The 27,567-nt window shown below is 45.1% G+C and overlaps 2 protein-coding genes across 5 annotated transcripts in view; one reads left to right on the forward strand and one right to left on the reverse strand.

Moving 5' to 3' along the window:
- The window catches only part of KDF1 (keratinocyte differentiation factor 1), a 37,517-nt gene extending 16,652 nt beyond the window's left edge, over positions 1 to 20,865 (forward strand). For 2 of the 3 annotated variants that reach the window (XM_075335901.1, XM_075335900.1), the window contains exon 4: positions 19,922 to 20,865. In XM_075335901.1, coding sequence (XP_075192016.1) covers positions 19,922 to 20,004 — 83 coding nt within the window. In that variant the 3' untranslated portion in view covers positions 20,005 to 20,865. Of the gene's footprint in view, positions 1 to 12,606; positions 13,009 to 19,921 lie in introns of all 3 variants that reach the window. The other variant, XM_075335902.1, reaches the window with a different exon arrangement.
- Positions 20,866 to 20,976: 111 nt separating this feature from the next.
- The window catches only part of NUDC (nuclear distribution C, dynein complex regulator), a 170,024-nt gene continuing 163,433 nt past the window's right edge, over positions 20,977 to 27,567 (reverse strand). For both annotated transcript variants that reach the window (XM_075335903.1, XM_075335904.1), the window contains exon 9: positions 20,977 to 21,276. In XM_075335903.1, the coding sequence (XP_075192018.1) occupies positions 21,225 to 21,276 (52 nt within the window). In that variant the 3' untranslated portion in view covers positions 20,977 to 21,224. The remainder of the gene's footprint in view (positions 21,277 to 27,567) is intronic.

A 27,567-nucleotide genomic window follows, 5' to 3' on the forward strand; every position in this document is an offset into this window, starting at 1 on the left:
ACTTTGATAAATTCCCTGTATTATCTGCTGCAGAGCTAACAGTTATTTGAATGTAAAGAAAGGTTATATCAAGCTCATGCAGATGCTGGACTACCTGGCTTGACACAAAGTAATTATCTCATGGTAAACTCCTGCTAATTAAAGTGATTTTTATTAAAGCTACACTACACACCCCAGTAGGTAACACATACTTAGAATCAGAGTCTCTTTTCCTTCATCATGCGTCTCCCTGATTTATGTGGCAAAAAATTGGTTACAGATTCCCTTTAAAGAGACTCTGATAAGCAGGTTTCTTCAATTTAATCTGAAAACAGCATGCTGCAAGCGTTAAAACAGATAATTCAGCCCTCCTTCTGTTATGTCTTTTTTTTTTTTTTTTTTTTTAACCTGCAATGTTATCTTTAACATTAGTGGGTCTCAGCAGAGCATGAATTGTAGTCTGACTCTGCAGAGGGCTGTGATTAGCAGCTGCTGTCTATGGAAATGTACATTAAAAGCCCTGTGTGGGTGGGGCTAGCTCTCCCAACACTACTACATACAAGATCTAAAATCTTCCACTGTCAGACTGGCTCCACACTGTAATCTAAGTGATACATTATTGAACTCAGGGCCACTTTGCCAGCATTATGCTGCGCTCAGATTAGGTAGCAAAAACCTGCTGACAGATTCCCTTTAACCTCTTCACGACACATGATGTACTGGGTACGTCATGGATCGTTTTAGTGTAATCCCCGCGGGCTGCCGTGGGCAGCCCGTGGCGATACGCACACATGTCAGCTGATTTGAACAGCTGACGTGTGCCTGCCAGCCCCGAGTGGATGCGCGGTTCATCCGCGCCTATTAACTCCTTACATCTCGCTGTCAAAATCTGACAGCGAGCTGTAACAGCATGCCGCAGTAAGCAATCACTTACCCGGCGTCATCGGAAGTCACATGACGTGATCACTTGACTTCCGATGGTAGCACAGGGTGATGTGATGTCTCCTATAGCTATCAGCAGGGTGCGTAACTACCGCGGTCACAGCGGTTGCCATTGCAACCGGGCCCGGGAGGTTAGGGGCCCGGCAGCCGTACGGCAGATCAGCAGCCAGCTCCTGTCAGTGAGAGAGGAGCTGCGCTGATCTCACAGACCACGCAGCTGCTATATGACCCGGTGCCGCCACTGACACCGGGCCCCCCTGCCTGGTGTCAGCGGCTGCGGCGGCTCCCCCGTCACCGCGCACAGTAATGATGAAGCATAGCGCGACTGCTGCCGTGCTATGCATCATCATTCTCCCCCTGTGACTGCGTGGTGACGTCACTCCCGTGCGACTGATGTGCTGAGTGCACAGAGGTCAGAACAAGAGGACGCCGACCGGAGCACCGGGAGAGTTAGGAGAGGGGAGGATGAGCAGCGGTGGAACAAGGAAAGCGGTGAGGACAGAATCGGTGGAACGAGGAGACGTGTATACAGAGCAGCGGTGGAAGGAAGAGAGAGGGTAAGGACTTGTGTTTTTTTTTTTTTAATATAAATTGGTGAGTACACGGTGGCCAGAGGCTTGGCAAGGCTGCATTTTACATGGAGGCCTGGGGAGGCTGCATTATACATGGAGGCCTGGAGAGGCTGCATTATACATGGAGGCCTGGAGAGGCTGCATTATACATGGAGGCCTGGAGAGGCTGCATTATACATGGAGGCCTGAAGAGGCTGCATTATACATGGAGGCAGCATTATACATGGAGGCTGGCTGCTATATTATACATGGAGGCCTGGAGAGGCTGGCTGCTATATTAAACATGGAGGCCTGGAGAGGCTGGCTGCTATATTATACATGAAGGCATGGGGAGGCTGCATTATACATGGAGGTCTGGGGAGGCTGGCTGCTATATTACACATAGAGGCCTGGAGAGGCTGGCTGCTATATTAAACATGGAGGTCTGAAGAGGCTGGCTGCTATATTATAAATGGATGCCTGGAGAGGCTGCATTATACCTAGAGGCCTGGGGAGGCTGCATTATACTTGGAGGCTTGGGGAGGCTGGCTGCTATATTATACATGGAGGCCTGGAGAGGCTGGCTGCTATATTATAAATGGAGTCCTGGAGAAGCTGCATTATACATGGAGGCCTGGGGAGGCTGGCTACTATATTATACATGGAGACCTGGGGAGACTGGCTGCTATATTATACATGGAGGCCTGGGGAGGCTGGCTGCTATATTATACATGGAGGCCTGGGGAGGCTGGCTGCATTATTATAGATGGAGGCCTGGAGAGGCTGGCTGTATTAATATACATGGAGACCTGGAGAGGCTGGTTGCTATATTATACATGGAGGCCTGGGGAGGCTGGCTGCTATATTATACATGGAGGCCTGGGGAGGCTGGCTGCTATATTATACATGGAGGCCTGGGGAGGCTGGCTGCTATATTATACATGGAGGCCTGGGGAGGCTGGCTGCTATATTATACATGGAGGCCTGGGGAGGCTGGCTGCTATATTATACATGGAGGCCTGGGGAGGCTGGCTGCTATATTATACATGGAGGCCTGGGGAGGCTGGCTGCTATATTATACATGGAGGCCTGGGGAGGCTGGCTGCTATATTATACATGGAGGCCTGGGGAGGCTGGCTGCTATATTATACATGGAGGCCTGGGGAGGCTGGCTGCTATATTATACATGGAGGCCTGGGGAGGCTGGCTGCTATATTATACATGGAGGCCTGGGGAGGCTGGCTGCTATATTATACATGGAGGCCTGGGGAGGCTGGCTGCTATATTATACATGGAGGCCTGGGGAGGCTGGCTGCTATATTATACATGGAGGCCTGGGGAGGCTGGCTGCTATATTATACATGGAGGCCTGGGGAGGCTGGCTGCTATATTATACATGGAGGCCTGGGGAGGCTGGCTGCTATATTATACATGGAGGCCTGGGGAGGCTGGCTGCTATATTATACATGGAGGCCTGGGGAGGCTGGCTGCTATATTATACATGGAGGCCTGGGGAGGCTGGCTGTATTATTATACATGGAAGACTGAGGAGGCTGAATGCATTATTATACATGGAGGACTGGGGAGGCTGGCTGCATTATACATGGAGGCCTGGAGAGGCTGGCTGCTACATTATTCATGGAGGCCTGGAGAGGCTGGCTGCATTATTATACATGGACGTCTGGGGAGGCTGGCTGCATTATTATACATGGAGGCCTGGGGCGGCTGGCTGCTATATTATATATGGAGGCCTGGCGAGGATGGCTGCTATATTATACATGGAGGCCTGGGGAGGCTGGCTGCATTATTATACATGAAGGCCTGGGGAGGCTGGGTACATTGTTATACATGGAGGACTGGGGAGGCTGGCTGCATTATTATATATGGAGGTCTGGGGAGGCTGCATAATACAAAATGAAGGACACCTTATACATGGAATATAGGGGTGCATTATGCATGGAGGAGTATGGGGCTGCATAGTACAATATGAAGGTATTATGGGGCTGCATTGTAATACATATAGGACTATGGGGGCTACATTATAATATATGGAGGACTATGGAGCCTACCTTATACATGGACTATGGGGGTGCATTATAAAACATGAAGGACTATGTGGTGCAGTATAATATATGGAGAACTATGGGGTGAATTATAATATATGGCAAACTATGAAAAATTCATTATAATAATTGGAGGGCTATAAGGGCTACTTTATACATGGAGGATTGTGGGGGTGCATTATAATATATGGAGGACTGTGGTGGAGTAATATAGAGTACTATGGGGTGAATTATAATACATGGAGAACTATGGGAAATGCATTATACATGGAGGACTATGGAAGGGTACTCTTAATATATGAAGGGTTATGTGGGACCCTTTATACTATTTGGAAGGCTATGTGGGGGCCATTATTGTGTTTGTATCTTTGTCCCCCCTTGTATATAGTTCTCCAATCAGGGGATGGGAACGTTTTGTTCTGAGGGAAAAAGGCTCTTTCCCTCAGCACCCAGCTTTCCCATGCTCTGCTATACATCTGCTCTCAGCACCCAGATTTCCCATGCTCTGATATGGGAAAGCTGCGTGTTGAGGGAAAGATGTTTAGCAGAGCATGGGGAAGCTGAGTGCCGAGGACAAGATGGATATCAGAACATACAGTAAGAAAGCTGGGTGCTGATAGAGGGATTTCAGATCATGGGAAATCTGGGTGCTGTGGGTAAGAGCAAAGTGAAGTGTCAGCATCATTATCCTGTACGCCGAGTGTCAGTGTCATTATCCTCTACCCCAAGTGTAGGTGTATGTGGAGGGGGGGGGGCCAGGTCCAAACTTTGCACCGGGGCCCATCAAACTCTAGTTACGCCACTGGCTATCAGGGGTCACTTTCTGTCACTGCCGGCAGACTGCCGTGTGTTAGAGGAGAGCTGCTTTTGTGCAGATCAGAGCAATGCTGCTCTGATCTACAGAATGGAACAAGCAATCAGACTGCTGATCTTCATAGCCTATGGGGCTTAGCAAAATAAAAGAAAGTTAGTTTTAAATTAAAGAAAAATAAAAAAACGTAAAGTTGAAAATGAAAGGGTTAAAAAAAATTAAAAATTCACACATTTGGTATCGCTGCGTTCAGAAATTCACGATCTATCAAAATATAAAATCATTAATCTGATCAGTAAATGGTGTAGTGGCAAAAAAAATTGCAAACGCCAAAATTACGTTTTTTGGCTGCCGCAAATTTTGCTCAAAGTGCAATAACAGGCGATCAACACATAGCATCTGCGCAAAAACTGGTGCTATTAAAAATGTCCGCTCTAGATGCAAAAAAATAAGTACCGTATTTTTCAGACCATAAGACGCACTTTTTTCCCCCCAAATGTTGGGGGAAAGTGGGGGGTGCGTCTTATGGTCTGAATGTAGGGCTGCGCGGAATGAGGGTGGAGCGGGTCATCGGGGGCATGAGCAGGCTGCAGCAGCGCCTGCCGTGACCACGTGGACCCGCTCATTTTAATATGCACTCCCATTATCCCGCCCATCATCTCTCAGCGCTGACAGGTGGGCGGGATGATGGGCGAGGGATAAACAGCTGGCCCACATGATCACCCCTGGCAACTACAGCCTGGAGTGATCATGTGTGGCTGTATTCACTGCCCCCCGTGCATCATCATTAGCGTGGGGTGCAGTGAATCAGTACACTCACCTGTCACTGTTCCCCTGCAGTACCGCGATCTCCTCATGGCTGCCGGCGGCCGCTGAGTGGAGCCATCCCTGTTCCCCTGTAGCACCGCGATGTCCTCCTGTCTGTGTCGGCGGCCGCTGAGTGGAGACTAGCGGTGCGCACAGCGATGACGTCATCGCTGTGCGCACGTGTCCACACGCAGCCGCCGGCAGCCAGGAGGACATCGCGGTGCTGCAGGGGAACGGGGACAGCTCCACTCAGCGGCGCTGCCACTGACACAGACGGGAGGAGGAGCGATGCTGCAGGGAATGAGGTGAGGTAAGGTGAGTATGAACGTTTATTTATTTTTTTTTATGTGCCACAGGATGCGGGCCGTATACCAGCATGGGGGTGTATAGCAGGATGGGGGTATATTATGAGCAGAATGGGGGGTATATTATGAGCAAGGATGGGGGTATATTATGAGCAGAATGGGGGGTATATTATGAGCAAGGATGGGGGTATATGAGCAGGATGGGGGTATATGAGCAGGTTGGGGGTATATACTGTATATACAAGGCATGAGGATTATTACCAGGCTGGGGTACCTTAGTAGAGAATTTGGGGACATTACCCCCATAACAGTGTCAACAGCAGATCCTTGCCCCATAACAGTGTGTCATGACATTGTTTGCTTAAAATTTTATTTTCCTGCTCTAAAACCAGGGTGCGTCTTATAGTCAGGTGCGTCTTATAGTCCGAAAAATACGGTAGTCACTGAGCCATAGATCCTGAAAAATGAGAAAAAGAACACTACGGATTTCAGAACATGGCTCAAAAAGTGCGCCTTTTTTAACCCCTTACATAAAAGTAAACTTATGCATGTTCAATGTCTACGAACTCGTACCGACCTGAGGCATCACACAGACACATCAGTTTTAAAATATAGTGAACACTGAATAAAATATCCCAAAAACTTTTATGCGATCGCACTTTTTTTTGCAGTTTTTCCACACTTTAAATTTTTTTGCTGTTTTCCAATACACTATATGGTATAACTTATGGTTTCATTTAAAAGTACAACTCGTCCTGCAAAAAAAAAAGCCCTCATATGGGAAGATTGACTCATAAATATGGCTCTCAGAAGAAACGGAGCAAAAGAAGAAAAAAAACAAAGCTGAAAATCGCCGGGGGTGAAGGGGTTAAGTAGTAAATAATCTGCAGATTAGACATTTCTGTAACTTTTCCCATTAATTTCAGTCCACAGATGTTGCCTGAGCCATATCAAAACAAGGTGCTTAAAGAGTTAGTAGTAATTTTAGAGAATTGCAGCCAGTATAGCTCATGGCTGCAGTGAGAGAACACAGCCCAAGTAGTGGTCAAAATACAGTACATCTATTGCAATTTTAAAGGGAATGTGTAGTCAGAAAATAATCAATTATTCAAGTCAGGTTTTTGATTATTTGATTATTGATGGTTTTTTTTTTTCATCAGTCAATATTAGAAAATAAAGTTTGTAATTAAGGGAAATTAAGGGAAGAGCTTAAATGTGTAGATTGGGACAGAGTCATGGTAACTGGGGATACCGAACATAAATGGGGTAAGTTTAAGGATATACTACTAGAGTCCTGTAAAAAACGTATACCCTCTGGTAATAAAATGTCCAGGAATAAAAAGAAACCACTATGGATAAATAAGACTGTACAAAGTATAATAAAACAAAAACAAAGGGCGTTTAAAATCTTAAAGGCTGAGAATACAGAAATAGCATTGCAGGAGTATAAAGATATCAATAGGCAATGCAAAAAAGAAATCAAACAAGCAAAACTAGCTACTGAAACAAAAATCGCCAAGGACATTAAAATAAATCCCAAAATCTTTTATAAATACATTAATGCCAAAAGGAAAACAAAGGATAGTATCGGACCCTTAAAATCTAATAACAAGTTAGTTATAGAGGACAAACAAAAGACTGAGATATTAAATAGGCATTTCTCATCTGTATTCACCAAGGAACTGACTGTACCAGGGATCATTCAACAAGTGAAAAATCAAAGTCCACCACCCGATATAATTAATTTAACACAAGATGAAGTACGCCTACGTCTGAGTAAATTAAACATTGACAAATCCCCAGGGCCAGATGGCATTCATCCACGAATATTGAGGGAATTGAGCTCCGTAATCGACAGACCGCTGTATCTCATCTTTTTAGACTCGCTTGTAACAGGGTTGGTGCCTCAGGATTGGAGGATTGCTGATGTGGTACCGATATTTAAGAAAGGTAAGAGGGTAGATCCAGGCAACTACCGTCCAGTAAGCCTGACATCAGTAGTATGCAAAGTTTTTGAGGGCATTTTAAGGGATGACATGCAAAAATATATTGCAGAAAATAATATGATAACTGACAAACAGCATGGATTCATGAAAGATAAGTCGTGTCTAACCAACCTGTTGGGGTTCTATGAGGGGGTAAGTGCAAACCTGGATATTGGTAATGCAGCTGATGTGATTTATTTGGACTTTGCAAAGGCATTTGATACTGTACCACATAATAGCCTTATACTAAAGCTCCAGAAGCAAGGACTAGGGGACACAATATGCAACTGGGTAAGGAATTGGCTAAAAGATAGGAAACAAAGAGTAGTCATAAATGCTACATTTTCTAAATGGGCTATAGTCAGCAGTGGGGTGCCGCAGGGATCTGTGCTTGGACCGATTCTTTTTACTCTCTTTATTAATGACCTTGTGGATGGGATTGATAGTACAGTGTCAGTCTTTGCCGATGACACCAAACTATGTAGGATATTAAAAACTGACCTGGATAGTACAATATTACAAAAAGATCTGGATAAGATGTCAGAATGGGCAGATACTTGGCAAATGAGATTTAATGTTGATAAATGTAAAGTAATGCACCTAGGACGGAGTAATCCTATAGCTGCGTATACATTAAATGGAAGTAAACTCGGGACTACAGAACAGAAGGACTTGGGTATTCTCATTACAAATAAGCTGAGCAGCAGCACTCAATGTCAAGCAGCAGCTGCTAAAGCAAACAAGATTTTAGGGTGTATAAAAAGAGAGATTAGATCCCGTGATCCCAACGTATTGTTACCCCTCTATAAATCACTTGTAAGGCCACATCTGGAATACGGGATCCAGTTTTGGGCTCCACATTTTAAAAAGGACATTCAGAAGTTAGTCAGTTCAAAGGCGGGCAACTAGACTATTACAAGGAATGGAAGGCCTCCCATATGATGGCAGATTGAAAAAGTTAGATATGTTTAGCTTAGAAAAAAGACGTCTCAGAGGAGATCTCATTTATATGTATAAATACATGTGTGGTCAATATAAAGGACTGGCACATAACTTATTTCTTCCGAAAACAATACTAAGGACCAGGGGGCACTCACTGCGAGTGGAAGAAAAGCGATTCCGACACCTAAATAGGAAAGGGTTCTTTACAGTTAGAGCGGTCAGACTGTGGAATGCCCTACCACAAGAGGTAGTAATGGCAGATACTATAACAGCTTTTAAAAAAGGGCTGGATGATTTCCTCAGTACACAAAACATTGTTGGTTATAAATGACTTAGTGACTAAATGTAGAACTGGTGGAGGAAGGTTGAACTAGATGGACCTAGGTCTTTTTTCAACCTAAGTAACTATGTAACTATGTAATCTTGCAATTACTGGCCACTGGCTATTTTAGGCCATGTGCGCACGTAAGTGCGTTCTGCACCGCAGCGTTTAGTCTCTGCTTGTGCGATTCAGAACGCAGCTGAAAAACTGCGTTCTGAATGTTTGGTCTCTGCAGAATTTTTGCAGATTTCGTGTGTTCTGGATGCTGCCTCTCCCATAGACAGAGTGGAGAACACATCCAGAACGCACAAACAATTGACATGATACTTCTTAGAATGCAGCGTTTGGACAGCATGCAAAACGCTGCATTCTAAAAAGCAACGTGCAGATGGATTTTGCACAATCTACATAGATTGTGCTGGGGACGCAGGACGCATGCCTTTACGCTGCGGTGCAGAACGCAGCGTAAAAGTATGTAATTACGCTACGTGCGCACATGGCCTTAGACTTCTAGTGGCCCTTGAGATACACAAGCCAGTACTGATGAAAAGCTTGCTGGAATAGGATGTGCCAAATTCATTAAGAAGTTCACAATGCTTAAAGCACCATGTCAGTTTTTGTTTATTTTGTTTGTTTTTTGCACTGCTGGAGTGGTGCTTTAAATTTTACTGCTCTGTCTTATACTTCCCACCTGTCCGATTCTGTTTCTTTCACCACTGCTCCTGTCGGCCTCTGGCCATATGTGACCTGCCGGCAGCTCCAGTGTTTCATGGAGTGCGCTGGAGGTCACAACTCAATTTCACTCTAGGAAAGCTTTGTTCTGGCTCTCATAGAATTGCACTGGAAGCTGGTGACGTAACTTCTGGGTAATTAGAAGTTAGGCACCAGATGGCATCATGGGACTGGGGTGACAGAAAAAGCATGAAAACGTTGGAGAATAAGGCCTTGTGCCCACGGGAGACAATACCTGCGGACTTTTCTGCAGGTATTTCTGTAGGTTCACGCAGCAGCTCCCCGGAATCCACAGCTATCCATTGCTGCAGATTTCATGCGGAATGGTTGCAGAAAACCTGCGGAATTAGAGCGTTATTCCTGCGGATTTCCCCCCCTGTATCTCCATAGTGGAAAGGCAGGAGATCCGCAGGAATAATTGAAATGCAGGTCTTTGCAGCTGAGGGAAATCCACAGCATTTTCCGCAGGTGCAAAATCCGCAGCATTGAAACGGCACTCCCCAAATCCCACAGGATAACATGGGGAGTGTCTGTACTTGCGCAAACCTGTGGCTTTATCTGGAAAATCTAGAAAATCCGCAGTTATTTTCTCCCGTGGGCACAGGGCCTAAGTATAAGAAGGGTGTTTTACAGTTAAAGCACCACTCCAGAGCTGAACAAAATTAAACACTAGAGTGGTGCTTTGATGAATCTAGCATGTGTCTAAATAATGCCACTCAAGCAGGCCCGGACTGACCATAGGGCAATTCTGGGCCGGTGCCTGTAGTCGCCACCCTATCTGCAGTCACCACCGCTCTGCTCAGCAGTGTTCAGGCCGGGCAGTATTATTTGCCGTGTGTACACAAGCTGCAGCAGGAGGCAGCACGCTGCGGTGTGCCGGCCCTGCTGTGATAATGTGCCCGGCATGCACACACTGCTGAGGAGCGTGGCGGTGGTGATACCGGTGACCGCAGCTTCCTCCTTCCTATTCAAATGTATTTGTGTCTTTCAGACGTAAATACATTTGAATAGTGCTCCGGGACTGGGCCCCGCCCCCGACGTGCAACAATGTGATTAGATCAGCACATTGTTGCACATTGTTGACGTCATCACAGTGCTGCGGGCGCTACACAGGATACATCAGGCAGCAGTAAGCGCTCCATGGAGGAGCCGAAGAGACAGGTTTAATTAATGGGGATGAGTGGGGAGGGGCTGAGGACACATAACTGGGAACATTTGTGAAGGAACACAGCTTTGTGACAGGCAGGGGTGGTTACTGAATTCCGAGGGAGTGGTGAGGCAGGAGTGTGTAGTGATGGGGTAGTGTATTGTGTGTGTGTGTGCAGTGATGGGGGGTGCATTGGGGGGGTAGTGGAGGGGGGAGGGGGTAGTGGAGGATGCATTGAAGTGTGTGTGTGTGTGTGTAGGGGGTTATGGGGAGTACACTGTATTCGGTGTGTGTGTGGGGTGATGGGGGGTACATTGTATTATGTCTGGGGAGGGGGAATTGGAGGGTACATTGTATTGTGTGTGTGTGTGTGTGTGGGGGGAGGGGAAATGGAGGGTACATTGTATTGTGTGTGGGGGGGAGGGGAAATGGAGGGTACATTGTATTGTGTGTGGGGGGAGGGGAAATGGAGGGTACATTGTATTTGTGTGTGTATGTGGGGGTAATGGGGTGCATTGTGTGTGTTTGTGGGGGGAGGGGTAATGGAGGGTGCAGTGTGTGTGTTTGTGGGGGAGGGGCAATGGAGGGTGCAGTGTGTGTGTGTGTGTGGATTACAAAAGAGCAGTTTGGGGGGGAATATATAAATAATAAGGGGCAATATGGGGGGAATGGGGGGATATTATAGAGAGAGCAGTGTGGATGGGACATTGTGGAGAGAAGCTGTGTATTGGGACATTATAGAAAGAGGCAGCGTGGGGTTATATTAAGGAGAGAGGCAGTGTGGGAGGTATTTTGGATAAGGGCAGTGTGGGGGGATATTTTTTGAAGGAAGCACGAAACCGCATGGCGTCTGTACTACATGGAGACAAAAGGGATGGGATCAACTCAGATGATGTCACCTATAAAGGTACCTGGATGTAAATGATTATTTGTTATATTGCCTGCGTCTTATCAGTATTGTGGTTCCTGTATGGTCCGCAGTCTAACAACAACTCCCACCATCTCCTTACCATTGTTAAGGACAAGCTGGGAGTTGTAGATTCCGGGCATCTTCCCGAGCCTTCCCATTGATCTGCATTGTAAAATACAGAGCGTTTTCAGAGTGGAAAACGCCAGAAGAATGGAGCGGTCACTTCTTTTAATCACTTGGTGGTTTTAGAAACCTGAAGTGGGTAAAAGATGCTGAAAAGCCTGAACCTGTGCACAGCGAGTAGATGCATATGGTCATTCGAGTATTTTTTCATAGTGGTTTCCATGGTGGGATCTGCCCCCAAAAATTGTCATTGCACATTTCCTAAGTGGTATGTGTCCAAAATTATCACCAGTGAAAACAAACTTTCTTGATCACCTATCTGTAGAATAGGTCATCAATATTAGGTCAGAGGATCTGATTTTGTATCCCTGCCCATCAGCTATGTGACCGCAGCATTATATGAAGAGCAGCATCCTCTTCATTATCTGCGAGACCCAGCTCTGTAAGGAAAATAGCGTCTTCACCAGATCCTGCTACTAAGAGCAATAAATAGGCCTGAGCTGTAATACTGGATGCAGCCGTGACTACATGTTATATGGTCATGTTACACAATCTACAAGTGCACAAAGATATATTACACATTCAACACGCGAAAAGTGGGCCTGTGTACCCCCAAATGCCAGGGCTGAATTTTAGTCCCAGTCCGGCCCTGCACTCAAGTGAGAGATTGGAGTAGCATTTCTGGCATAAAAAACACAGCACTTGCTGAATTTGGAGGATTACAGCTATGCCCAGTCTTGGCGCCACCCATTTCTCTATGTCTTCATTGGGGAACACAGGAAACCATGGGTGTATCCTGCTGGCTCTAGGAGGCTGACACTATGCAAATAAAAAAAAAGGTTGGCTCCTCCCCAGTAGTATACACCCACCAACCGGAGTTGAACTGATCAGTTTTTGCTTAGTGTCCGAGGAGGTTGGACACTCAGGGGCTGCTCTCAGCCCCTCAGGTTTGTATTGTGTTTTATTAATTTTCCTTTTTTCTTTCAGACACAGCTCGACGGGCGACAGGATGTAATCGCTCACCCTGCTCTCCCCCATAGAGACCGGTCGCACAGAGTGGGGTCCATCCGCATCTACTTTTGTCCTCCGTGTCTGTCTGGCAGTGAACCCAGCCCCTCAAACACAGGTGTTCGAGGTGCATCTGCATAGAGGAAAAGTGCGACGTCATTGACAAAGGTGGAGGGTCCTGCCCCCCTCCCCAACTCTCTCGCTCCCGAGCCTGATTGTGGGGTAGGTAGACTAAGACGGTACCTAGGATGGAGAGGTACCCCTCCAGTCTCCCGTCAACTACGCCCGGGACGTCTGTCGATGTCTTCACTCGCCTCCTCCCGGATGGATCTTCAGGATCAAGACCATCCGGATCATAACAAGATGGAACCTCCAAGAAAGGTACCACCCCTGGTCATGGGTGTCCCCCCCCTTTTATATTTCTACTGTTCCTTATAACAGGTGCTCTCCCCTCCCTGTAGTCACCCCTGTCCTGGGTGGAGGGGCACGTTTTATATATAGTTCAGAGCCCCTCTCCAACTATGCAGGATAGGTCCCGTTGATTAGGAATTAAACTCCCCTAGGTAGTTTTTCTCCCTGCTGCGTGATCGGCTCTGCTGCGATCCCCCTCCGGCCACCCTCTCTTCCAGTCCAGCTCCCCTGCATTAACCCTGACACCATTGCGGCCTCTCCTCTTGCCAGACCACTCCAGCGTTCCCGGCCTATCCCCACTCGGCGTCTGCGCGCCCTTCCAGGCCACGCCCCCCCGCTGAGACTCTGTTAACTGCACGCATGGGTTTTTCAAATCCAGCCCGCCCCCATTCCTCCCTCTTTCCTGGCGCCTGACATAATTTCCTGGCACCAACTTCTGCCTGGGACGCGTCATCTCTGCAATCAGGCTGCTCAGCGCTATAGGCCCAAGTCTCCCCGCCTGGGTAAGTGACGCTGTCGCCACGGCTAGTTTATTCTGAAAGCGCTCCCCCGCAGGCAGCGTTTGATCCAGCGTTCCCCCGCTGACATCAGAGTCCTGTGGGCATCCATGTGTCAGCACTCCCCTGCAGGCAGCAATTGATCTACGCTCCCCCGGCGGCATCAGTGTGTCACAATCATCTAAGTTTCCTATCCCAGCGCTCTGCAGCCAAGCTCACTGTAGTCACTGCAGTCTGTGAAGGAACAGTATGGAGCACAGTTTTTTTTAATGTCTCCCCGTAGCAGAGAGTCACAGGGTCTAGGTCTCTATCCATCCTGTCCCTCTCAAAACCAGGTGTCACTGTTTTTTGTCACTGTACACCTTATTTTGTAATTATAACTCCTTTTTTTAACGGACAATCTTGCCTAGCACAGATATGTTCCTGATTTCTGGGGTCCCATTCACTATTCAATCAAGTACCCAATCAAGTACCGCTTGTACCGTCGCGTCATCCCTTTCCAGGATACCGCCCTTTGCGCCTGGTTATCCAGTCACGCTACAGGATAGATTTTTGCACTCTACCCAGCAATCAGGAGCTTATACCTCGCTACGCATGGTAATTATTCTGCGGTCCCTGACCTGCCCACTTCCAGGAGCACTCCAGTGTTTTCTGTGAACCTGTCCTCTTCTAGTGCATCAGTGTATCTCATGCGCCCGCCTACTCTTCTGTACCCACTGTCTAGTGTGTCAGTTTTTCCATATTCACTAATGTACTCCGGTATACCAGTATTTGTGAACCTTCCACTTTTACACCTGTACGCCAGCATTTCCATGTACCGGTTCACTCTACTATGTGCCAGTGTGCAGGTGCTTCTGGGACCTTTTCCACTATCTAGTGTGCTTTGCTTATGTTCTATGTGCACCTGTCTACTCTGGCATACCAGTGGTTTTTTTTATGAACCGGATCACTATCCAGTGTGCCGACGTTTTTTTTTTTATGAACCTGTTGACGCTGGTGTACTAGTGTTTCTATGAACCTGCCCACTATTAGTGTGCCAGTGTTACTGTATGCACCAGTTCATGCAAATGTTTTCTTCACTGTGTCAGTGCTTCGTTCAACCTGTAAACTATCCAGTGTGACAGTGTCTCTGCGTACTACCGGTCTGCTCCAGTGCGCAGGTGCTTATGAGACCTTTCCCACTAGCCAGTGTGCTTGTGTTTTATGTGCGCCTGTTTACTCTGGCGTGCCAGTGTTTTTATGAACTGGTCCACTGCCCAGTGTGCCAAGTTTTTATATGCCCCTGTTGATGCCAGTGTACCAGTGTTTCTATGAACCTGCCCACTATTAGTGTGCCAGTGTTCCTGTATGCACCCATTTATGCAGTGTTTACTTCATCGTGCCCGTGCTTTGTTCAACCTGTCCACTTCACCTGTGCCAGTGTTTCTCTGGGCCAGTTTCTTGGAACCTGTCGTCTATTTAGTCTGTCAGTGTTCCTCTATGTACTGGTCTGTCATCCAGGGTGGCAGTATCCACTATCCAGTGTTTCTCTATGCACCTAACAATCATACAGTGGACCACTGTTTCTAGGATTCTGCCCACTATCTGGTGTGCCATAATTCGTGTGTCACTGTTGCTATGAACCTGTCCACTAACCAGTGTGCCAGCATTCTTCAGACCATAGGCCGGACACAACAACAGATTTAAGTGCTCTGTCCACAACCCCACGAGTCAGAACCACTTTCTAACTCATAGCAGCAGGTCGGGTATCCCTTTCATGTTCTCTGATGCGATGACTCCATCCATCCGCAAAGGACTCATGACGCGGCACGGCAGCAGCAGTCATGTAGTCACTCCCCAGTGACCCGGTTCCATCTCCTACCTCGCATACTCGTCTAAGGTAACCACGAGGTAAGGCAATGTCCTCCAACCACTAAGTTGCCTGCTCCATTTCCTGGAACGGGGCTCATTTAGTCATTTCCCAGTGATCGGGGTTCATCTCCTAGGTAGGAGGTAATGTCCTTCAAATGGTATGTCCGGCAGCAGCAGTCATCTAGGCACCTCTCGGTGATCTGGGGCCCATCAAACGTCTGAGGTAATCATGAGGGAAGACACTGACCTCTAACCAGTACGTTGTCTGCTTCCCTTTCTGGGGTACCACTCATTTAGTCACTTCCCCGTCCATCTTCTACCTCCTACCAACCGTCTGAGGTAATCAGAAGGTAAGGCATTGTCCTCTAACCAGTACGTTGTCTGCTTCACTTCCTGACACCTTCTATCGGTGGTTCAAGGTAATCTTCAGAGTATCCTCCTGTTCTGGCTAGACCGCCTTCTGACGCGTCCTATTTTATGGTTTGTGGCTGGTATGTGCATATTACTCATACTCTCTCTTTTACAGACAGAGATCATATTGTCACCAGTCCCTTCGCAGACGACGGATAACCCTTCGACAAGATTCGATGCTACGGAGGACCAGTTTCACCAACAGGAATATCCTTCTAGCGCCCTACCAGATACTAACGGTTCAGACATTGGACTCCTTTTCAGGGACCCGTATGTACAGGTGTTACAGTAATTCCTTCCGAAGCTAATCCGTTTAATAACGGCAACAACACTCAATGATTGCCGGGCCTCTCTAGCTCCTGAGACTTGACCTGTGGGTTGTTTTTTTTTTCAGGCCAATAAGGGTTTGCATCGCCCCTGGTCTGCCTTCTCTATTTTTCTCATAGCTCTTTTGTTCCGAGTAGCCCCTTCTAGGACCAGTTTGCAGATCTCCTACTTGTCCGGTCAGTACTACTCCTGAACCCAGATGTGCTAGTCTTCCCTGCTCAAGCGGAGTCCCCATGGGTAAATCCCCATGAAACGTCTGGATTCTATGTGAAGCCTTGCTTCTCGTCATTCTCAGTTTTCCTTGCAACCCTTTCTATGTTAGGTGTTGCTTCTTAGGTTGGTTAACGGTTATGTCAGTAACTTAGAAGGAAGAGGGAGCCTGGACTAAGATGGCTCTTACAGCCCAGGCCTCGTTGCCAGTCGCAGGAGTGCTCTCTTTCCCAATAGTGGTTTTCCCTCAATCAAGCCTTATCTTCTCAGGATCTCTTGCGTCCACATCTTCTCAGGGGCCTAGTATCTTCAGATCCTGAATACGGGAACTCCCAGTGGTACACCATCCCATCAGTTGATATCCACTCTCACCCTTTTCTGCCTTGCGTCTTAGGTCCCTTCGAACTCAGGATTACCTCTTTCGAACACGGGGATTATCTCCTGTTGACCTCTCTGAGGTTCCTGACCTCTTTCTCAGATGTTAGCTCTCTACTTTATGGTTCTGCCGCAAGAATTGGTCGTGTTCCCCTACACTAAAGCCTCCCTTTCTCACTTCTCCCAGTCCTTCGCTCCTGCACCCCTTTACGTAGTCCCTCCGGGGCAGTATATAGCCACAATTCAGTTGGCCTCCTTTTTGCCGCAGTTCCCACCTTTTTACCAGGTGGTCTATCTTTTGCTCTTCTCCCTCGTTCTCAGACTAATTTTTCAGAGCGGGCCAACCGGATTCTCTTGGCCTTCGTCTGTCGCTGACAGTCTTCTTAGTTTCCGCTGTTTCCCTTGGGTGCATATTCCACAGGGGACGGAGCGTTTTTTTTCCTCTAGTTCTCCTATTACTCTTCATAGATCTAGGGTTTACCATCTTAGATTAGGGTTTGCCATCTCCTGTCACATATTCCTCTACTGTTCAGTGCCTTATCTAGTGCTCTCTTCCCCTATATTTTAGGTTCTCCCCAGGTTAATTGCTGGGTTATCGCTTTTCGGTTCTTCTCGCTTTGTGTTTTCCCGGCAGCTTACACCTAGCCGGAAAGGGTTACTTACAGTATCCAGACACAGGCTCAGGTCTCAGACTCTCGTCTCTGCTGCCCCTGTTCTCGGGTCCTTCTTTTCCCACACTTAGGGACTGCTTAAGGACGTCCCATGGTTTCCTGTGTCCCCCAGTGAAGCGATAGAGAAAATAAGATTTTGGGTACTCGCCATAAAATCTTTCTCGGAGCCTTCATTGGGGGACACAGCACCTGCCATTTTCTTAATGCTTCAGTGGATCCTGTCTCTTCCTGGTCACAGGTCTCCCCTCTTACTGCTTTTACACTAACTGATCAGTTCAGCTCTGGTCGGTGGGTGTATACTACTGGGGAGGAGCCAACCTTTTTTTTTTTTTTATTTGCGTAGGGTCAGCCTCCTAGAGCCAGCAGCATACACCCATGGTTTCCTGTGTCCCCCAATGAAGGCTCTGAGACAGAGATTTTACGGTGAGTACCCAAAATCTTCTTTTTGGCAAACCTGCTTAAAACTGGCGTAGCAACGCAAGAGATGAGAAATTCTGCAACTTTTCAAGGAGTTTCATGCCACTCTTCTGGAGGAAAAGTTTTAATGAATCACACCCGCACTGTCAAGCAGCCAGCTGTAAACTGATCTTATTAGAGGCAGGCTTACAATGAGCTGGCAGTACGCCCTTCATGCTTGTGTATATGTGAAGTTCTTGAAAGAGGAAGTATAAGGCTAATATACCAAGATTCAGCAAAAACATTAGTGCATGCCCTCATCATCTCCCGCCTCGGTTACTGCAACCTCCTGCTCTCCCTTCCAACACTCTTGCACCCCTCCAATCTATCCTAAACTCTGCGGCCCGCTTAATCCACCTCTCCCCTCGCTATTCCTCAGCCTCGCCACTCTGCCAATCCCTTCACTGGCTTCCCAACGACTCCAGTTCAAAACATTAACCATGACATACAAAGCCATCCACAACCTGTCTCCTCCTTACATCTGTGACCTAGTCTCCCGGTACTTACCCGCACACAACCTCAGATCCTCACAAGATCTCCTTCTCTACTCCTCTCTTATCTCCTCTTCCCACAATCGCGTACAAGATTGCTCCCGTGCCTCCCCCATACTCTGGAACGCTCTACCACAGCATATCAGTCTCTCCCCTACCGTGGAAAGCTTCAAGAGGAAACTCAAGACCCACCTCTTCCAACAAGCCTACAATAACCCTCAGTCCAGTACACCACTGCGCAACCAGCTCTGTCCTTACCTATTGTACCATCACCCATTCCCTATTGACTGTGAGCCCTCACGGGCAGGGTCCTCTCTCCTCCTATACCAGTCTGTTATGTACTGTTAATGATTGTTGTACATATACCCTCTTTCACTGTAAAGTGCCATGGAATAAATGGCGCTATAAAAATAAATAATAATAATATAGTTCGTATCTAGAGTGCCAACTCCAAGATTTCTTATTTTGTTATACAGATTGTGATATGGAAAAATGAAATAGGTAATTTTATGAGGATCTGTCTAATGCTTGCATTTCACGTCATTGTGTAGTTCTGTACACTTTACTTCTATAGGCTATGCCTTTTGGCGGGCACAGGGGAATAAATTTCTATCTCTGCTTGAGTTTAGTTGGAATCAATCATATATATTCTGGTGTTCAGCAACAGACAGTGTTCTAAAATAAGAATTAGTATTACAGGGAATAAAAGCTTGGGTGTGTAGAATTCCATGCTTACTGGTTTATCTGGGCCAAGCATCTCTGGAATGTTTAGTAGGGCCTGGCCAGGACTATGGCTATTTGCATGATAGAGCATTCATCACATACAAGCACAGGCCTCCATACAGTGGAGGAGCAATTCTTACTGGACATGGTGTTCCTTGGATTATGTATGCAATCTTTAGGAAGTAGTCAGAACATTTGAAGAGGATGCTATGCGAGTGACCCAATCTGATATACTGTATAAAGCGGTGTGTGCGCTGAAGGAATTCGCACCGTCGCATTCACAATCACAAAATTTTGCACAGACACCCCATGTGACTCAGGGAACATCACAGACTGTTTTGACAGGAAAATTTAACCCCACGCTTTAGTTACACTCCAAAACACCTGTCTCTAAAGTCAATGGAGATAGGAGCTACAGCTTATTAATAGGAGCTGTAATTGGTTGCTATAGGAACAAAATTGTTAGTATAAGACGCTTATGTGTGAGGTAATAAGATGTCGATAGGGAGACAGACATAAGCACAGAGACTGACACAGGTAAAGAGACAGAGAAGGGAAGAGACAGACCTGTAACGAGATAGACATAGATAGAGATTCACACACAGAGACAGATACACAGACAAAGAGAGAGAGAGACAGTTACTATCCCGGCAAAGCCCGGGTACTACAGCTAGTGCTTACATAAAAATTAAGTTCATACTGTTATGGTTATGCAGAAGCCATTAATGGGTAGGTAATAAGCAGTCTACCTGAATTACCAATGCATTGGAACGATCAGTATTTGTTTGCATTTATGTACATCTACGATTTTTATACTGTAAGGCTAAAGATTTCTGCTTGTAACATTTGCTGACTATGTAATACAATTTAGTTTCAGGAACTACCTTGCAGAAAGAGGATTCCCTGCCAGACACTGACTCTTCAGGCACCCCCCTCCTGAAGGTTTATTGTTGACAGAAGACCAAATCTTGTAAGATCAGCAGGGGACAACAAGACGTTTGTTTCAAAACCAAAATTACATACATATGTCACCAATGTTATTTTTATAAGTTGAATTTCTAAACGAATTGTTTTGTTTCTATTCAACATTAGCCTTGGTCAAGTCTTTGCTGTGTTATGAAATGGTGAAACTGTGGCTAGTCATTTAATGCCTTGTGTTACTTTCCATTTCTGAAATGTTACATGAACGTAGCATAAGGTCAAGTCATGGATTATCTACATATGTACAGAATTGTATGATATATGTAATTAGAAGAAGCTGTTGAATAAGATACGTCAGGTTAGACTGGCATGTATCAATCTACATATCAGTCAGGAAAATGTTAGGTGAACTATTTGATTTAAATACCTAAGCGAGTTATGCACAACCTTTATAGACCCTTTTTAGTTAGCCATCGTGATAGGTTAACCCATACTAAGGGTAGGATTCATAGTAGGATGTCATTACCATAGCTGCTGTTCTCAATTTTAGTCCTAATGAAAAACAGTTATAAAAAAGAAAAGCCTTGGCTTATTTTTCCCCAGAAACAAGCAGGTGAGAATGCTTTGGGGACTGGAATTGAGAAATGTGGCTGCTAGTATACTCTACAAAATGCGAGCAGGAGTTCAGGGTTTAATTTGTGTCAATATGTAAATAGAGCTATGAATTACACAATAAAACATCATTGTCATGCACTCAGGCTGGTGTGTAACTGAATAGGTCCTAACCCACAGATAGCTATTTAGCATCACTAAACCGAGAAGTTTCATCTGATGTTTTGGCTTACACATATTAATGTAAAATACTGACCAAAGAATAAAACTGTACTGCATGTATTATGTTCCCAGTCATCAGTTTTTATAGAATTCCCCACTCTTGTGAAAGACTAGAAATAAGTGTTGTGGCTACAGAGACCAGACTCAACACTAACATGAGTAGTAATGATATACAGTACATACAGCTTTTATTTAAAGCTCAGCATGCTTCTTGTTCAGATGTTTTGGCTTTTCCCTCACTTTACCCACACAGTAAATACGGACACCTGTATACACTGCACATTTCTCATAACACACTGCTTCCATGCGCATGTTATGTTCCATGGAAATATTGCAGAGGCATTGGGTTTATGAATCGTTACTGTGTGTGTTCTTGCCAAAGTAATTTCACATGATCCATTAGAACTTCCATATGACGATTAACTAAATTTTGCTTTGGAGAAATCCATTTCCGGATGCTGTTCCATGAACCTTAAAAGAGAGAACAACGTTAATTTTATTGTAGCTGGTTCACTTCCTATGGTTTAAACGTATAACTAGAATATTAATGTCTGAGTAGTCTATTTCAGCTACCAGTATTGATTTGTATATTGCTGCAATCTATGAATGAATTCGCAGTTACAACTAGAGCCTTTTAATAATTCGATTGGTGTGCGTTGAGTGTTTATTTTAATAGCACAGTTTTAGGGTTGCACATATGATATTTCTTTTCTATTATTCAGTACAAGATAGAAAAAAAATCCAGTCATTAAAAGAGGGTGATTTACAGAGTACCAACCACCAGGATTTTGCACTATGATCTAAAGGCAGTGCCAAACTAGCACTAGGGTACTGTATCCAGGCATACCTGTTGTAGAAAGATCAGATGCTTGGTTGTAATCATTAATTAAAGTTGCAGAAATGCACTGCAGTTTGATGTATGCAGCAGGGGCAGGGCTTTATGGGTCAGGTCCTCACTATAATGTCCTCCTCCAATTTCATGCCCCCTTGAATATCACGTCACCATTGCTGCTGTTGGTGGCACGTGCGCTTTGAGACAGTAATTCTACCTTCAATGGCACCGGAGTCCACACCTGTGTAAACTACAATCTCTGGCGCCATTTTATTGAAGACACTGCGATGAAGACTGAAGCATCAGCCCATGCGCAGATTTTTTTTTTTTTTTTTTTACATCTGCATACGCGCCTTTGCCACTCAGTCTTCACCGCAGTGTCTTCAATAAAATGGCGCTGTAGCTTGCACTACACAGACTCTAGCGCCATTTTCATGAAGACAGAATTACTGTGTCAATGCGCACATGCAGCTGCAAACAGCAATGGTGGTGCGATATTCAAATAAAAAAAAAAGGGGGGAAGGCCAGGAGGACCCGACCAAAAGGCCCACCAAAGTTATACCCGTTCAAAGTTCAGTGTATTTTCTGCAACCAAGTATCCCATTTTTCTATAACCGGTATACCTGCATTTAGCATTTTAGTGCATGTATGGCACTGCCTTTAGTTCATATTGCAAAATCCTGGTCACTGGTTCTCTTTAAGGCTAGTTTCACACATTCGGCTTTTCGCCAGTTTGCCGGATTTGGCGCACGCCAGTACAGTGTATACAGTACAATGGCAGTGCCGCAACTTCCGGGTCAAATGACAGCATGTGACCAGCGCTTGTCACGCTGCCATTGTACTGTATACACTCTGCTGGATTCGACGCACACCAGTACAAACCGGCGAAAAGCCGGAGGTGTGAAACTAGCCTTAGACAAACAAAGCTTATTAGGAAAAATTAAATTATTTATTCCACAGTGCTTTACATATATTGTGAGCCCCAATGGGGACAGTGTTTCCAATCTAAATTTGTATGTTTTTGGAGTGTGGGAGAAAACCAGAGACCCTGAGAGAAACCCACACAAACAAAGGGAGAACATACACACTCCTTGCAGACATTGTCCTTAGTGAGATTTGAACCTAGGACCACTATACTGCAGTGCTAACCATGGAGCTGCCACCAATCTATCTGTTCTGTTTACCTCCTTAAAGCACCCCCATACACATTAAACTAACATGGATGAATCCATTGATATCTAACAGTACTGTATATTGGGTCCCCTGAACAGTTTATTGTCTGGGTAGTTAAAGATCCTTTTATTTTCCCTGAAATATGCTACCACCAGCCTCAGGCCCTGTGCGCACAGTGCAGTTTTGGGTGCAGTTTGTTGCCCTAAACTGCATGTCTCCTCTTCTCCCAGCAAAGTTTGAGACTTTAGAAAAGCTAAGCACATGTTGCTTCTTTTTGCCTGCAGTTTTGGGTGCAGAAAAAAGCAGCAGCATGTCAATTCTTTTTGCGTTTTTCCCTGCATTTTTCAATTGAATACAGTGAAAAAAATGCACGTGTTTGATTAGTTTTTCTGCCAGAGGGAGCATTTTTTTGCTGAAGAAACAAAACTGTAGTGTGCGCACATACCCTAAGGTACTTTCACACTGGGGCTGATTTTTAATATGCCATTCTCATCCAGAAAAGTGAGACAAATAAAATCTGTTTAGTATTCCATATTTTTCTCTCACCTGGCATCAGTATGCAATGTGTTTATCATTTTACAGGACAATTTACAGTGTTCTATGCTACAGAATGGTAATTCTGTAAAAAAAAAAACAAAACAAAAAAAAACCCCACAAACCTGTGTAGCGTCTGATTAGTATTTTTTTCTGATCGACCAATGACGAGTCATGCTTGATAGTGCAATCCCAGCATGAAACTTTTTTTTTCTCTTTTCAGTCTGATTTTGAGCTGAGGAAATACTTGCAGATTTGCTCTGCCTCATTGACAAAATTGGACCGAGTGCAATGCGTTTTTTATATTTTTTCCCCCTAACATTGACAATGGTGTATAAAACTGACAAGTGCAAAGTACCCCAACAGTGGCACTAAAAAAAAAATCCCATGGACCTTTATTAGCTCGTTTATATAAAGAAAAATGTCTCTTTGGAATAAGATCAGACATCATTTTATTCAAGTCACTGCTTAGGAGGGATGATCCTTTGGACAGATTCTCTTTAAAATTTGTGATATTTTTCTCTCCACTTTTTTACATTTCCAGGAAAGTTTTAGTAAGCAGGAAATATTATCCCGCTAAACCTAGTATACATATTTATAGTAAGATGCATCCTGTAATCTGAAAAATACTGTTTGGGGTTCTGTTTTTTTTTTTTTTAATGCTCTACTGTATTTGAGACCTAGAACCTCCAGTCATGGGGAAACATGCACTGTATAGCAATGGAAGTACTGGCCAAGGCAAAATAGAAGCTAGCAGTCGATATGCTGACTGCTAACAATATGTTCACTTTTTTTATTTTTTTTTGCTGCATTTTTTCATGTTTTGCAAATTAAAAGCTGCTTTTTTACAGTACCAGTACAAACAGATTCCAGAAAGCTCATGCACACACATACTTGCTTTTATTCCCGCCCCCCCCCCCCCCCTTACTGAAATGGAAAACTGCTGCATTTTTGAAAGAAGCAGCATATCAATTCTTAAAGCATTTTGTCAGATTTTTTTCACCATTTGAAAATATTCCGTGTAAAAACACAACTACGCTGTTTGCTGTGTCATTTTGCCGCTTTTGTAGGGAATGAAAAACAATTTAAATATGTACTGTAGAAAATGACAAAAACACAGCAAACCACCCTTTTTTTTTTTTTTTTTTTTAACTGCCAAGAGAGCAGATTGTGCAGCAGACAAATATGCAACTTATTCTTTATAGAGTACAGTCGGCCAGTGCTGGTGGTTACACATGGTTCAGTAGATAAGTAGCCCAGATCTGCCTTTAAAAGAAAACCAGTCATTATTATTAGAGCAGTCAGACTGTGGAATGCCCTACCACAAGAGGTAATAATTAGTAATGAGCGTGTATTCATTACTGTTTGCAGTATAGTACGGTACTTCAGGCTATTCGTTATATAGCGAGTAATAGTGTACTTGCCTCGCTATAATCTGATGTCCTGCCCAGCCGTTTAAGTCTGATTTGCAGTCAAGAAACATGCTGGGCTTCTTAACCCCTTCACCCTCGGGCGATTTTCCGTTTGTTTTTTTTCACCCCCCTTCTAAGAGCCATAACTTTATTTTACTGTCAGTCTTGCCATATAAGGGCTTTATTTTTTTTTGCAGGACGAGTTCTAGTTTTAAGTTTTACCATAGAGTACTGGAAAATGGACAAAAAAATTTGCAAAAAAAGTGCGGTTGTATGATTTTGTTTTTGGGATAATTCATTCACAGTGTTCACTATGTGCTAAAACTTATGATTTAGTGTGATGCCTCAGGTCGGTACGATTTTGTAGACGCCAAACATGTTTAGGTTTACTTTTAGCTAAGGGGTTAAAAAAAATTCAAAAGTTTGTCCAAAAAAAGGTGCACTTTAGTGCCATTTTCCGTGTGCCGTAGCATTCTCATTTCTTGGGATCTATGGCTCAGTAACTGCTTATTTTGTGTGTCTTGAACTGACATTTTTTAATGGTACCATTTTTGTGCAGAAGCGCAGTTTTGATCGCCTGTTATTGCATTTTGAGTAAAATTCACAGCGACCAAAAAACGTAATTTTGGCGTTTGGAATTTTTTTTGCCGCTACGCCATTTACGGATCGGATTAATTGATTTTAAATTTTGACAGATCGGGCATTTCTGAACGCGGTGATACCAAATGTATTTTTTTTAACCCTTTAATTATCAATGGAGGGTGATTTGAACTTTTAGGTTAGGGGGCTATAACGATCACCAGTCTAATCGCTCATTCATTTCTCCAGATCCTAGCTACACAGCTGAGATCTGCCAGAAAAGGAGCTATCCGATGCAAAACGGAAATGTGAACCTAGCCTAACACAGCCCTTTTCAGGCCTGCAGCATAGGTCAGTGTAGCTTTCAGAGGGAAAGTTTTCCGACCAAGGAGTGTGTGTTTAACACTAGATGTCCCAGAAATTTCGAGCTCCCCACTGAAGTCCCGAAAGAGGGTCAAATGAAACTGAATAAACTGAATAGAACTTACTAGAAACTAAATGGCTAAACTCTATGGAAAACAACAACCTCCTGTGGTGCGACAGTAATGGCTTTAATTACAGAACAAAAGACGGTGATTATAGGATATTAGCTAAAATCCTTCAGGTCATTCGACCAGTCTCTGGGTTGCAAAGGTAGAAATGTTAAATGACCCCTCTCTGGGACGTCTAGTGTTAAAGCAGAGTGTGTCACTACCTCCATAGTACTGTCCAGAAACTAGAATACAATAGCTCTTTTAAGAGCTGATAGCACTGGGAGCTGTGCAGCACCGCATCGCAAAGCAGCAACACACTTTGCTGAAGCTGATCTCTTTAGGTCACAAACCACACACTGCAGCAGAGCTATGGCAAGGTATGAAAGAGCAGACCGATCAGTGGCTCTTCCCGCTGCACCTCCAACCCGGCCTGGTCATTTGCGACAATGGGCGTAACCTGGTGGCAGCTTTAAAGGTTGGAAAGCTGGTACATGTGCCATGCATGGCTCACGTGCTGAACCTAGTTGTTCACAAATTTATAAAAACATACCCTGACTTGCCGTACCTACTTGGGAAGGTGCGCCGTATTGGTGTCCATTTCTGCCATTCCTCTACCGTTTTTGGTGGTCTTACAGCGCTGCAAAAGCACTTTAATTTGCCAAGTCACCAACTCATGTGCGACCTGCCCACACGGTGAAACTCTACATTCTATATGTTGGCGAAGATTACTGAGCAGCAGATCCAACATGCCCGTCAGACACCACACGACTGTTGAGTGGGTGTGGATCACAGACATTTATGAGGTTCTTGAGCACTTTGAGTACTGCACCAAGCTCGTGAGCGGTGAGCAGGCCATTATCAGCTTAACCATCCCAGTGCTGTGTCTGTTGAAACAATTACTTCATAATTTCAAATAGGAAGCTTTGAGTGCCCAACATATGGATATGGAGCCATATTTCCCCATGGGTGCTACTACTTAGCCCAGCTAATATCCTGAGGCAGCATTGAGTGATGATGAGGATGAAGAAGACTTTTTTTTTTTTTCTGTGCTACCCAGGGAACTCCCAATGCTACACAGGGAACTCTCACCTCCTCCTCTCCAGCCATCCATGCTGGACAGACATGAATCAGGGGTTGAGTCAGAGTGAAGAGTGGATAGGTATTGCTCCTGCTGGTGGGGATACAGAACCTTTGTTTGCAGCTTGGCCCACATGGCACAATTCATGTGTAAGTGTTTGTGGCAAGACCCGCACGTGATACACATGTTAGTTATCAAACAACCTTTACTGGTTGGCCACCTTTCTGGAGCCACGGTCCAAGGAGAAATTTCCTTCTCTCCTTTTGGAGTCACCAAAGGGTTGCACAATGGAATCCTTCAAGAGCGTCGTCGTAAATCACTTGATGAAAAAAATCACCCTCAGGCAATGCTGGCGGCAGAATTACCAGCTCTTTTCAACAACAAGGATTAATGGGGAAGAGACACCAACACCAGGTCTAACAGAAGTGGGGGAAAATGTGCACCACGAACTAGGCCATTTTCAAGAAACCAGGACATCAGCAAGGGCTATTTGTGACTGTAAATGTCAAGGAGGGAGAAGTTGCACAACATGGTCAAGGGCTACTTAAGTGACCATACCTGCGTCCTTTCTGTTGCTTCAGCTTGGACACCCAATAATTAAAGGGAACTGAACACTTGGCCTAACCTCTCCTTGGAAGTGCTGGCCTGCCCGGCTGCTAGTGTGATGTCAGTTCTGCTGGG

This window comes from Anomaloglossus baeobatrachus, chromosome 2 (genome assembly GCF_048569485.1).
Source record: "Anomaloglossus baeobatrachus isolate aAnoBae1 chromosome 2, aAnoBae1.hap1, whole genome shotgun sequence".
NCBI classification, from domain to species: domain Eukaryota; kingdom Metazoa; phylum Chordata; class Amphibia; order Anura; family Aromobatidae; genus Anomaloglossus; species Anomaloglossus baeobatrachus.